At 51.1% G+C, this 12,262-nt stretch overlaps 1 protein-coding gene across 1 annotated transcript in view; it reads right to left on the bottom strand.

Annotated features, from left to right (window-relative positions):
* Positions 1-12,262, bottom strand: part of MSI2 (musashi RNA-binding protein 2) — a 129,796-nt gene that overhangs the window by 11,436 nt on the left and 106,098 nt on the right. The window contains exon 3 of the mRNA XM_010131733.1: positions 7,773-7,855. Coding sequence (XP_010130035.1) covers positions 7,773-7,855 — 83 coding nt within the window. The remainder of the gene's footprint in view (positions 1-7,772; positions 7,856-12,262) is intronic.

Genomic DNA, 12,262 nt, shown 5'->3' on the forward strand with positions numbered 1-12,262 from the left:
CAGCCGTTCTGCCAGGTGCTGGTTCCCAGCCTCTTTTTGGGTGAGAAAAGGGAGAAATAAAGCACTTTTCCATGTTCTCCAGCTCCAGCGCTGCCGACTCAGACTGCCGCCATGTTCCCCTTGGCACTGGGATGTGCTGGTGAGCCAGCTTGGAGCTAACCAGAGTTATTCCAACCCTTTTCTATGGCTCTACACTTTAGTCCATGCTCTGAGCAACAGGAAGATGTGCCGACGTGCAGTACAGCCCTGCACAGGGTGCAGGGAAGCCCCAAGCCTCCGTCTGCCCCATCTGTAGGGATTGCACAATGACAATCGCTGGTCCAAGGGTAGGGGTCTCAGGCTGACTCCAGAGCTTTGAGCTTTATTGCCTCTAACTCTGCTCTTCAACCAGTTCCTCCATCCTCTTTGCACATTTACACTCTCCCTGGTCCTTGCCTGGCAAGACCAGAGCGTGAGCAGGGGTGCTGCAAGCTCGGGCCATGCTCCTGGCAGATGCGGTGGCACGGCCCTGCTGCCCTCAGCCCTCCCGTCCCAGCGTTGGCACTGCCAGCCTGTGGGCAAAGGCTTGGGAATGGGGCTGCTTGTCGTGGAGGACTGGAGGGTCATCTCCAAGCAGGGTCGTGTCTCCTACACCACCTCCATGGCTCGCACAGGCAGGCAAAGGTGGGCGTGCGCAAGCAGGCAGCTACCCCAGGCAGACCCGGGGATGTGGGATAATACGGCTAAATGTCTCGGTGCCTAATAGCCCGATCAGTGACAGTGTATTCATTGTCTTATGAAAACCAACCGCCTGTTCCTAGGCAACCCGATCAGTGAAAATTTCAGGTTTATACAATTTTCATTTAGGTAACATAAAGGTTAACTGACTGTAATGGGAGTATTTTAAACAAAACCACCTACTCCTCCCCTTTCTGCTGCAAACCTCGGCAGACCGTATTTACTTCACTGCCTTGCAACGCTTCCCCAAGCCGCAATGCTCAGACACTGCCAACGCTGTCAGAACACGCACTTCTTGCAAACACGCTGCCCCAACCCAGTGAAGTTCTTCTGGAGTTCATCTTTTGCTGCTGTTCTGCCCAGCAGTGTTTGGGTCCTTGCAGGAGGCAGCGGGAGAAGGGCAGGGAGGGACCGGGGATGGCTGGAATGGGGAGGCATGTGTGCACCGCCTGGAAACAGGGAAAACGGGTGAGCAGGAGCAAGAGCAGGAGAGGTGTGGAAGAGACCCACTCTCTGGACATCCTGAAACTTGAGTACAGCCACAACAGGGCCAGCGATTCCTTCTGTCTCATCTTCAGGGCTGCTGAGGCAGTTTCTCTGGGAGAGAAACATCCCAATGACCGTGTCCTCCAGCTGGGGCCACCGATCTCCAGGCCCAGAGCCCAGCCCCATCACTGCCCTGTGGGGATGAAGCCTTTGTGTGTTCCCAGGGATGCTTAACGAGCTCGGATGGGGGGGTTCAGTCTAACCGGGATGTGCATCCCCCCAAACCTCAGTGCCCGCAGAAAGCCCCATAGCCCAAAGCCACCAGCCTGCTGCTACCGTCCCTGAAAGTCCCGGGACACAGCGAGCCTGAAACGCCGAGCACCAGCACCAGCTTCCCTCCCTGGCACCCCACACGCCAGCAGAGGAGCTCTGTAACATCCTCTGAAACTGCCCTTGGCTTGTTTCAGTCAGCGGGGCATTTAACAGGAGTACGCCCATCTCATTTCTCCAGCCGAATGAGCAGGGGTGAGCACCACAAGTGTGTCATTTCATTTGGCAACCACATTTTTCGGGTTCGCCGCCACTCCAAATGTCACGGCGGCATTGGTTACACCTCGCGCTGCTAACAGTCAGGATGATCAAAACAATCTAGCCTGGCTCGATGGACAATTAACAGGAAAATGAAGTTTGGATTAGCGCCGTTAGAAACAATAACCCAGTAATTAGCTTTTGCAACCACAAAACAGCCTACCGCTGCTCTCTGAAAGACCAGCATAATTTATGATTTTCACAGCACATGAGGATATAAAGCGAACGGCAGTGAGCTGCAAAGAAGTTTTAACTGGGATTTAAAGGGAAAGAAAAAGTCACCAGTAGGGAAGAAAAATAATTCCTAAACCTTTGTAAACAAATACACCCCCTATCATGTTCTGCAGCAGAGACACTTTCCCCGGGAAGGGATGACATGCAAGATATGAGACCGGGAGCCCTGTCCCTGCTTTGCCATCCCTTGGGACGGAGATGTGTGACCCTGCCCTGGCAACACACCTTGGGTGGATCTTTATACTCCCCATTTAGCATCACCCGGCCTCCAGGTGCCCTACAGAAGCTGCCCATGCACCAACCTGTTGGCGAATGGGGAAAAGGCAGCAACAGGAGGTGAAGCACCATGTTACTGGACCAGTGGTGGGCTTGGATGGTGCCTCCTCAGCAAGAGACGCAGCAAAAGAGGAAACAAAGGGGCCAAGCGGCTTTTCTGCCAGAAGCCTGCCCTCTCCTCCATGGGGAACATGATGGAGATGGCTGGAACCATCCCACAGCCACGGTTACCACAAGGGTAAAACCCTGGAGGCAGCGGGGACGTCACATGTGTGCTGGCAAAGCGGGACGCGCAACGGGGTTCTCCGAGAGGGAACGTACCTGGATTTACGAGTCAGTGCTCAGCTCTGTAGCAAATCACCCCCAAGAGTCCGCCTGATGCGGGTTCTCTATACATAAATCTGGATCTTGCACAGACTTTCAGTTCAGCATTTCTGTACATCTTAATAATTTCCAGATTTTTTTCCACCTCCCCTGTATAAAGGATGTGCTTCACTTTCAGCAGCCTAACAAAGGAAGTTTTAACTCTAAGGCTAAAGAAAAAAAAAGGCAGGGAAACTAAACCTCACTATTTTTGTTTAGTCTAGTTTGGAGAATTAACATTACACTGGGGTACTCTGGGTCAGGCAGAGCAGTCAAAGCCACGAGAACCCAGGACGGCTGAGATGGGGAGTGAAAAGCCTCTTATACCCAGTGCAACAAAACAGGCTGTCAGCTCTCAGCACCAGGATGTCTTGAAAACCCCAGGGCTAACAGCTTTCCAGGGAAACCGGGGCTATTTTGAGGAAAGCAGAATGTGCACATATTCACAATGCACAAAAAACCATTTTACCACCCAAAGACAAGGCAACTTTGTCTTGCCAGCAACGTGCGATTCACAGCTAGTTGAGATTCGATTACCTTGGGGACGCCGTGTCGTCCGTGCCAGGGCAAGCCAAAACTATCACTGCTCTAACAGAGAAACCTGTATTCACCCAGTCCTGACGTGAAGCTGGGCTACACCAGGCAACAGAAGAAGGGTTATAAGCACCGTTAAAAAACTGCATTAGATCATTGATGACGGTGGGGTAGGGACAATGAGATGTCACATCCTCAAGAGCGTAAGAAAAGGTGGCAGCTGTAGTGAGCGGAGGAGTCTGCCAGAGCTTCTTGTGATTCATCATTTGTTCCCCAAACACCTGATAACCCAGTGCTGGGCAGCTCTGTCCTGTGTGGGCTGCAGAACCCAGCCACCCTCGGAGAACCTGGCGCCAGCAGCGTCACTGTACAGCTCATGAGCTACATCATTTGAAGCCCACTGAAGACGCTACAAGAATGCATCCAACCTGCAAGAGGTCTGCAGTGTCCTTCAGCTGACAGACAGCGTTTCCAAAGCTACTGCACCTTCAGTCTCCACACCAGTGCCACCTTGTGTACCTGACTGCCCAGCACCATCCTGCACGGGGTGCTGTCAACCCCACTGCAATGAGCCCCTGCAGAGAACCTGTCACGGTGACCACTGGCCTCTCTGCATGGCAGTTCAAGCAGGGCACATATATATTCTCCCACAACAACCCACCACACGTCATGGTCCAACTCTACAAGCTGGTAATGATCCTACAGCAGGAAACAACAAGCAGCAACATTTTCCTGCGACCTGCTGACAACCAGACCCCCCCCGCCCCAGACAGACACACTTTTAGCCTTGGTGACTGTATGGCCCTGCTCACAACGACAGCTCGCTTTTGGCAGGTCCTACAGATGTGCCAAATGAAGGGACAACCCCAACTCCAAAGAGTTTCCCAGGAAGGTTGTTTCTTAACTCTCCAGCTATTTGCACTGAGTGTAAAATGAGGGTTAATGCCCTCATGGAGGGGGCAGGGGTGAGGGATTGGCAAGGTGCGATGAGCTTGTGTGCTTTGCCGGTTTGGGACAAAAGCATCAGAACATGCTGACAGAACTAAAGCGACTTGCTCACAGGGAGAAGGGTGATTTCTGGGCCCACATTAAGCACCCACAAGCAAATCTCTCATGTCCCATAGCTTTCCCCTTTGTCCCTTGACACGCCTCCTGGGCAGGCCAACGCCACATCTCGTTTTCAGCCTTACAGCCGCTCCCTGGCTCAGATGCTCTGTGTGCAGATGGCAGGGTCATTTGGTCAAGTCTTCCCGAAGACATCTGCTCCAGAACCAGCTACCTCCAACAGCCCAGTGCCTGCAGCCCAGGGTCATGCCTGTAAACAGCTGAGTAGCACAACATTCATCACTCCTGCACTGTGCTCCATGTATATCCCCTCCAACGCAGCCAGCAAACCTGTGCCACCAAGTGGAGAGGCAGCAGAATTATGCACGAGGCACCATGCCACATGTAGGGGTTGACCTCTGCCTTCCACGGTGTCCGGCTGGCAAAGGACTCAGTGGCTTCCCAAAATATCTGTGCAAGGTTGGAGGTGGTTTGTGGGTTGTGTGTTGTGTTTCCTCCCCTCGCAGTTACTGCAGGGACCTTGGATACCAGCGGTCTTGTGCTCCCTCCTGCCTTCTGCACATGACGTACGGTTTAGACTTTCCAGGGGTGGAGGCGGCTTAGACTGCAAAGGATGTGGATGAAAACCCAAAGGCACGTGGTGTGTGATGCACACATCTAAAACGTCACCGCGCAGCAGAGGCTGCCAGTCTGGGGAGAAGCCTGAAGAGTGCTGGTGCATTAAAAAACCCACAACAACCAACCCACAAAACCCACAAAATCCCACCATGAGAAAGAGAAACAGCTACACAGCGCCCAAGCCCGTTTTAAAACAACCTGGCAGTTTTGTCAGCTGCTCCAGAGTCTCACTTAGACCCTGACTTCGGTGCAAAGCGCCCGGGCCAGGCTCGGCTCATCACACCGCTCGCTGGCCCCTGTCCCACCGCACCCGTGATGTGAGCGACTCTATCACAGCGGGGTCTAAAGGAAAATATGTTACTCCATCACATTTCTTTTCCAGCTATTTTTGCACCCCCTTAGAAAACTGTGTTTCTCTTTGCAAAGCAGCCTGCTCTTGTCAGAGGAATGATATTCTGGGGACAGCTTGTTTGGGTTGTGTTTGTCCCCCCTGCGATGCCTGGAGAGCATCTTTGGCCTCCCATGCAAATTCCAAGTTTCATTTATTAAATACCTCACTGGCATTTTCTTTTCACTTTCACACTGCTCGTTTAATATTACATTTGACATTCTAAGCTTTACGGATGGCAACAGAAGCAGAACGGGTGAGCTAAAAATAGCCTGCCAGGGAGACAGGAGGCTAGAAATAGGCTCGTGAGCCACAGCAGCCCCGCTACCCTTTGCCTGCCCCCACGTTTTGGGAAATGACAGCATTCAGGGGATGAGAAAGAGCGAGCACAGGGCAAGTTGGTGCCCACAGAGCTGTGGATGTTTGCAGCTGAGCAGCCCAGGGATGGGGACAGGGATGGGGTGCCCCTGTCCCAGCTCACCGAGCGGCTGCAAACCCCATCGCCTCGAGCAGGGGCTGTGAGAACTCATCTCCTTTGCAGAGGGGAACATGTCAAAAATGAAGCAGGAGTGGTCAGTCTCTGAGGGTGCTGCAGAAGGCACCTCCACACCTAACTCTGACCCCCAGCCAGCTGTGTGTCACCTTTGGCCATCTGCACGTCACCTCTGGCCATCTGCACCAGCCTGCTGTCACACACGTGTGCACGAGATTTCCCGCCCCTGCGTGGGTTCGGTAATTAATCCGCAGACACATCAGCAATACGATGAGTCAGTCCCAAGACAGGATCATGTCTCATCTCCTCCCCCGTGGGCTGCTTTTAAAATTAGTGCTGTAGACAAGCGACAAGACGGGAACACTCAGAGCATCGTGGCACCTGGATCATGCGCCAAGCAGGCACAGAGCGCTGGGAAGAATATCTTCCAATTATCCACAACAACAAAACACCAACAGCCTACTCTGTTTCTTGCGTTCTTTGTGATGTTCCTCGAGTGTTCTCACCTTGTCCCATCCTCCACGTTTCCCCGCTCTGCTCATACCTTCCTGTGCAGCCTTTCATCTGGGAAGAATCCCTCCCAGCACCTTTCCCACCTCTCCTCCTCCAGCAGGGGACTGCACATGCTGGGTCAGGTTTTTACAGCACAGATCCTGCTGGGAAGCGACAAACTCCGCGCTCTGCTCTGCTGCTGGCACTGGTTTTACCAGGACACGCCAGCAGCCTGCTGCTGCTTCCAGGCTGTGTCCAGCACCTCACTGGGCAGCACTGAGCTGTACCAGGCAAAGGCTCTGTGTGAAATAACCGAACCTGCGGAGCGCGACGTGGACACGCACCCACTCATGATGCAACCCTGGCAGAGGGCACTGCAGCTCTTCCCTCCCAACTGACGATCTCACCTACATTTACATTCTCAGTCTTTCGTCTGGGTTGGGGGTGGTTGAGGCTCATTCTTTTTGCTTTGTTTTAAAGCAGATTAAGTTAATCAGCATTTAGTAACTATATACAGGGGAATGAGCCATCTCCACAACCCGCAATATCTCAGGCGAGGTACCGCTGGGGCTGGCAGGAGGCCCCAGAAGAAGCAAGATGCTAGGACAGGGCAGGAGCAAAGCCCACAGAACCCACCCGAGATGCAGCAAGAGGCTTCCCACAGGGCAAGGGAAACTGCCCCAGCCCTGCCCTGCCACCCCGCCACTCAGTTTGCCAAGGGGACTCTTACTTTTATTTCAGATGCATAATGCAGTGAGGAACAATATGAGGAATATTATTTCAGTGCCCTGGGAAAAATTAGCAAGTCAAATATTGAATCAGGCCTCCAGCATATGCCAAGGAGATTGCTTTGATCTTATCCACACTAAAAGCTCTATTATTGAATTTAAAGTCTGTGAACACATATCAGACCAACATACAATGCATAGCTGAATACACATTTGAGAAGCAAAGGATGTTTTGACAAAGGGAAAAAGAATATTTTAGCTGAAAATATCAAAGATGCTGCATCAATTGAAATACAAACACCTTTTTCATCTGGCTCAGTGGCTTTACTGACAGGACAACCCGCAACCTGGGACTTGACTGTCATTCAGGAGAAACTTCACCCAGGTTCGGCTCCTGGGTTGGGCCTGGGTGGAAAGTGATGGTGGCTTGATGGCAGAGAGCCACGACATCCTGGGGAACACAGTCCAGCACACAGCAGCAACGTTGGAGGGACATCAGGACTCGGGAGCTCGACCAGCGCGGCTGTTTTGGCAGCACATGGTCTGTAATGGCCACTCCAGCCCATTTTCCTCCTGAAAGCCCCTAACACAGCTGTTCCCAAGGGTCCAGGCAAGCCACGGCCAAGGCTCAGCCCCCTGTTCCATGACACCTCCACCAGGCACAGTGTGCCCAGCACCCAGTTAACCTCAGGGAGAGGGCTGTCCCAACGGGCCACCACCCAGACACGTCTGTGACAAAGGGTGAGAACTCGCTGCCACCGACACGCGCTGCGGAACAAAGACAACTTACCATTTTATTATTGATTTCGTGGAAATGTATTTCACAGACTTTTTCCACAACGTCTTCATTTTCAAAAGTTACGAAGCCAAATCCTATTTAATAAAGAAACAGAAAAGGGAGGGGGGAAAGGAAAATATTAGTTAAGTTAAACAATTTCATTTTAATAAAGCATTACTTAGCCGTTGGGACACGAGAAAACTTTCATAAAAACAGGCACGTGTAGATACACCTGCTACCTCTGGAGCTGCTCCTGAACTCATCACCGACTGATGGAGGGAAGAAGCATTGTCTTGGGGAAAATTAATGCGGTTCTGTTCCAGCTCTTCCATAGGATTTAATGGAGAATTAAAACCTCCTTATGGATTTTTTGATCCATTCCGAAGAATTTAATGGATAGTTACACCCCAGTTACACGATGGCTCAGAAACTACAATAAGGCTGTATTTTCTTTAACACCGTATAGGTTTTTAAGAGCAATGTCTACAAAACCCAATTATATTTCTATGGAACCATATTGATTTTATCTCTTGTTTAATTCCACAGGACTTCTCCATTAGAGCTGACTCATTACACAACCCCCAAAAAACAAAAATCCAGGAAGACAGAGTATGATTCCTCATTTACCCACAGCGAGGAGAAAAATACCAATGCATCCCCCAACATGCAGCAGCAGTTTGTGTTTCCGATCGCTCTGAGCGGACCCCAAACGTCCCTGCTGCCGCACGCCGGGCTGGCGGTGCAGCCCGCAGCTCCGTCCCGCACGGATGCAGCCGGCCCCGTGGGTCAGCCAGGCTCCGGAGGTGGTTCTTTGTCCCTTTCTTCCTGAATTACTTCCTCTAATACCTCATCAGGACATCCTGAGGCCTCCAAGAACCCATTACATTTAAGGCCTCTGATCTCATCACTCCTCTCTTCTCTGCTGCTGCTGCTTCAAAGGGGCCATGGATTTGGGCTGCTTTAGGGTGCTTTGATGCCTGCTGCCTGCCTGTAGCTGTACACTGAATTTGCTCTGCTGGGGCCGCGTTAAAGAAAGCTGGCAGCCCACCACAGCTCCACAGAGTCATGTTCCCTGCTCCTTCCTTAAGAAGAAATACAAATCAAGCTAACAAACAAAAACCAGTCTAACGTGCTACATTGCTGGCAAAGGCTTGATGAGTCGACGTCGACACCAGTTAAGCTAATAAAATCTTCAAAACCTTAACAACAGGTTGAACTTCACCCCCCAAACTTCCCTGCAAACTCTGCTGGACTCAAGGCTGGTGAAACGGCATGTGATGCCCTCAGTGCACCAGGCTCTGAGCCCAGAGGTGGGGCATCCCCAGCAGCAGCCTTAGCCCGGGCTGGGGAGACTGGGGAAGAGAGAGGGGAAACCGACACCTCCTGGCTTTATTTTCCATGAACAGCTTTGACCAGCGAACGTGCCTCCGCTCAACTATCCACGGCATTCAAGCAGTGCTGTCTTTGCTGACTCTGAAGCATCTGGCTCCTGGCCACCACCAGCCACATGTCCGTCCATCCCAACACCATGGCCATTCGGGAACGCCGCAGTGATGCCTCACCTCGAGCCCACTTTGCTACCAACACTTCCCATCTGCAATTAGCACCCTCCAGCTCTGGGTCTGCTGTTCCCTCAGCAGCGGTGGGTGTCACGGTGCTGTCACCCCCATCCTGCTCCCACTGCCAGACCCAGTGCTTCCAGCAAGCACCCAGCAGCAGGCAGGTTCTGTGCTGGTGTCCCAAAGCAATACTTCATTGTTTTAAACAGACACTAGGTCTGCTTTTACGTGGCACAGCAGAAAATATTAAAACTATATGGATTTTTGGCTACCTACAGGTACACGAGACATTTTGCAGACTACAGTATCTGAAGCTGTGAAGCTCATTTGAAGGTGAGGTCCGCAAAGAGCCCAGACGGCTTGATCAGGAATGTACAGCATGTGTAGCTATAGGGAATGTTCCCATCCCTCTTTGGACCTGCTTATTGAGGAAAAAACCACACAAAATTGTTTCTAGGTCTTATCCAAGGCATCTGACAGCACACCAGACTCAAGTCCCGCACTCAGAACACGATTTTACTTTGCACTTAAAGCATGTAGCTGCTTGAAGCTTTTTACTTAAATCAAGTCTTTCATTTGCCTTCTAAATTACTCCATTTAAATCTACCTTAAACAGACCTGTGGTTAAAACTAAAATTTTTGTGGTTAACTGGCTGAACATGGCATCCCAGGAATCCTGGAGCGCGCTGCGCTGGGCAATTACCGGAGCCGGGAGCAGCGCACCGCTGGGGACCAGCTCTGCCCAGCGCAGTGAGACGGCCAGTCCCCCTCTACACGTCATTAATTCTTTGAGCACCAGCAACATCTTCATCGTTAGGAACTCATTAGCCAGTACTGCAGTTGAGGATTTCTCTTTCAACTTTTGTCACATCTCACTGCCAGGATGGAGGAGAGAGAGGGACTTTCGAGGAGATTAGCCTTAATATGCACACCACCACCAGAAAGCCCACTGCAGTCATTACACATTTGGACTTGAAACCCAGTTTCCCATTCTCATCCCACTCCGTATGGCTTAAACAGGGGTTCATCAAGAAATTATTTTTCTGATACATCAGACGGCCACCCAGCTTTCTGCATTTACAGATTTTATAACAAGAAGAAAATAACAAACCCTAGTTGTCAACCCTCATTTGCACGTTTTTAAAAGATCTGCGTCACTTTGCACAGGCCAGACTGGCTTTGCACAACAAACCCAACACCATCTTCTACTTCATTCTCTCTGGAGCCGGCAGCTGGGCAGGACAGGCAGCTCCAGCGGGAAGGGGCTCGCGGGTTCAGGCCCAGAGCCCCCACAGGGCACTGTGGGCACAGCTGAAGGCTCCCAGTGTTTGACCTTTACGCTCACCAACATCTTTAACTGCCTGGGAAGCAACCTGAGGATTCTCATCTGCACACACACAGGCTCTTCAAATCCACTGGACACTACCCAAGAGATGCTACTGCTCCGTAAGCGAACAAACCCCAAGAGATCACTCGCCCCAGAATTAAACGCTTCATAAAAGTGACAGGTAATGGGTTCTCCTTTTGATTCACTTTTTGAATATCAGGTTCCAACTTTTAATAATTTACACATGCAAAAAAAAAACCCAAAACCAAACCAAAACCTCCTGCATGCATGTCTTATTAGTTAGCACAATGAGCACATACTCATTTTTAAATTACCAAAACTCTCAGAAACATTCCTGGACTGAACGGACAATTATTTCTTCTGAGAGGTACTAAGAAGTCAACAAAAAAAAATATGCTTCTCGGAAAGTGTGTGAAAAAGATTAACACAAAACAAAGAAGGCTGTTTAAAATGGTGACATAAATAGGATTCTGGTTGTCAAGGAGCACACATTTTAAAATGAAATTATACCGCATCCTTCTGAATGAAGCTATTATTGGAAGCTAACAAGCTCTATTTAAGAGATAAGCATTTAACAGAGTCAAACGGTTGGGTTTTTTATTCAAATGAATAAAACTGAATATTCATTTGAATAATCATTTCTGTAAAAGAAAAGACAAAGAAGAGGAGAAAAATAAAGTAAGAGCAAACAGATGCCCCCAAACGAGAGGCTCCAAGCCAAGCGTGATCACGAAAGGAAGCTGAGACATGTCTTCACAACCTTCAGGTGAAAAAAATCTCCTTTAGCATCTGCTCAGAAAAAGGAGTCATTTCATTCCATTCACCCGCTAGTTAACAGGCACCGACAGGCTCCGAAATGATGTGTGAGGCTCTCCGGCATCCCGACGGCTGGGACGGGCGCCTGCCCGCGTGGAGCTCCAGCTCTCACCGGGAGCGCTCTGGGCAAAGGAAGGAGATGGAGGGGCCTGTCCAGCGGAAAAGCTGCTTTGCACCTGCTGTATGAGAAGACCCAGCAGTTCAACTCGCACAAGTCCCCGCAGCGAGCGTGCAGGCGGCCTGTTGGCACGGGCTGGCGGGTGCTTCCTCTGTTCAGGGTCCCTTTTCCTTCAGATGCCAAATGCTCTCAGGAGCCGCACCTCCCAGGGAGGCAGCCCTGCTCTTTGCCGTGGTCACCCGCACCCTCCCAGGCCGGCAGCCCTCCTGCATCCAACGAGGAGCCCGGCTTTTCCCTTGGGCCTGCAGTTTTGAGAAGCAGCTGAAGATCTGTCACTCCATCAGCCCCGAAGCTCCTTCCTCCTACCTCTCCAGTGTATGCCAACATGTCCTGAGGCACTCAGGACAACCAGCAAACCATCCTGTTTGATCTCCACGACCACACTTACAGCTGCTTTGCAGCTTCCGCTCATGCTGCCCATGAAGACATGGAGACGACAAAGCCTCATTTCAGAGGGACGAGGATGAAGGCTGCAGCTCACAGGCTCTTGAGGATGACAGTAGAAGCGCTGTCCAGACAGATGCCAGGGAGGTCTTCTCGGGTCTGACCTTGCTGCCTCCCACAGCACAGGTTCTGGTGAGAGGATGGCTCATTTCCAGCA

The sequence above is a fragment of the Buceros rhinoceros genome, unplaced genomic scaffold (assembly GCF_000710305.1).
Source record: "Buceros rhinoceros silvestris isolate BGI_N320 unplaced genomic scaffold, ASM71030v1 scaffold2620, whole genome shotgun sequence".
Classification (NCBI taxonomy): Eukaryota; Metazoa; Chordata; class Aves; order Bucerotiformes; family Bucerotidae; genus Buceros; species Buceros rhinoceros.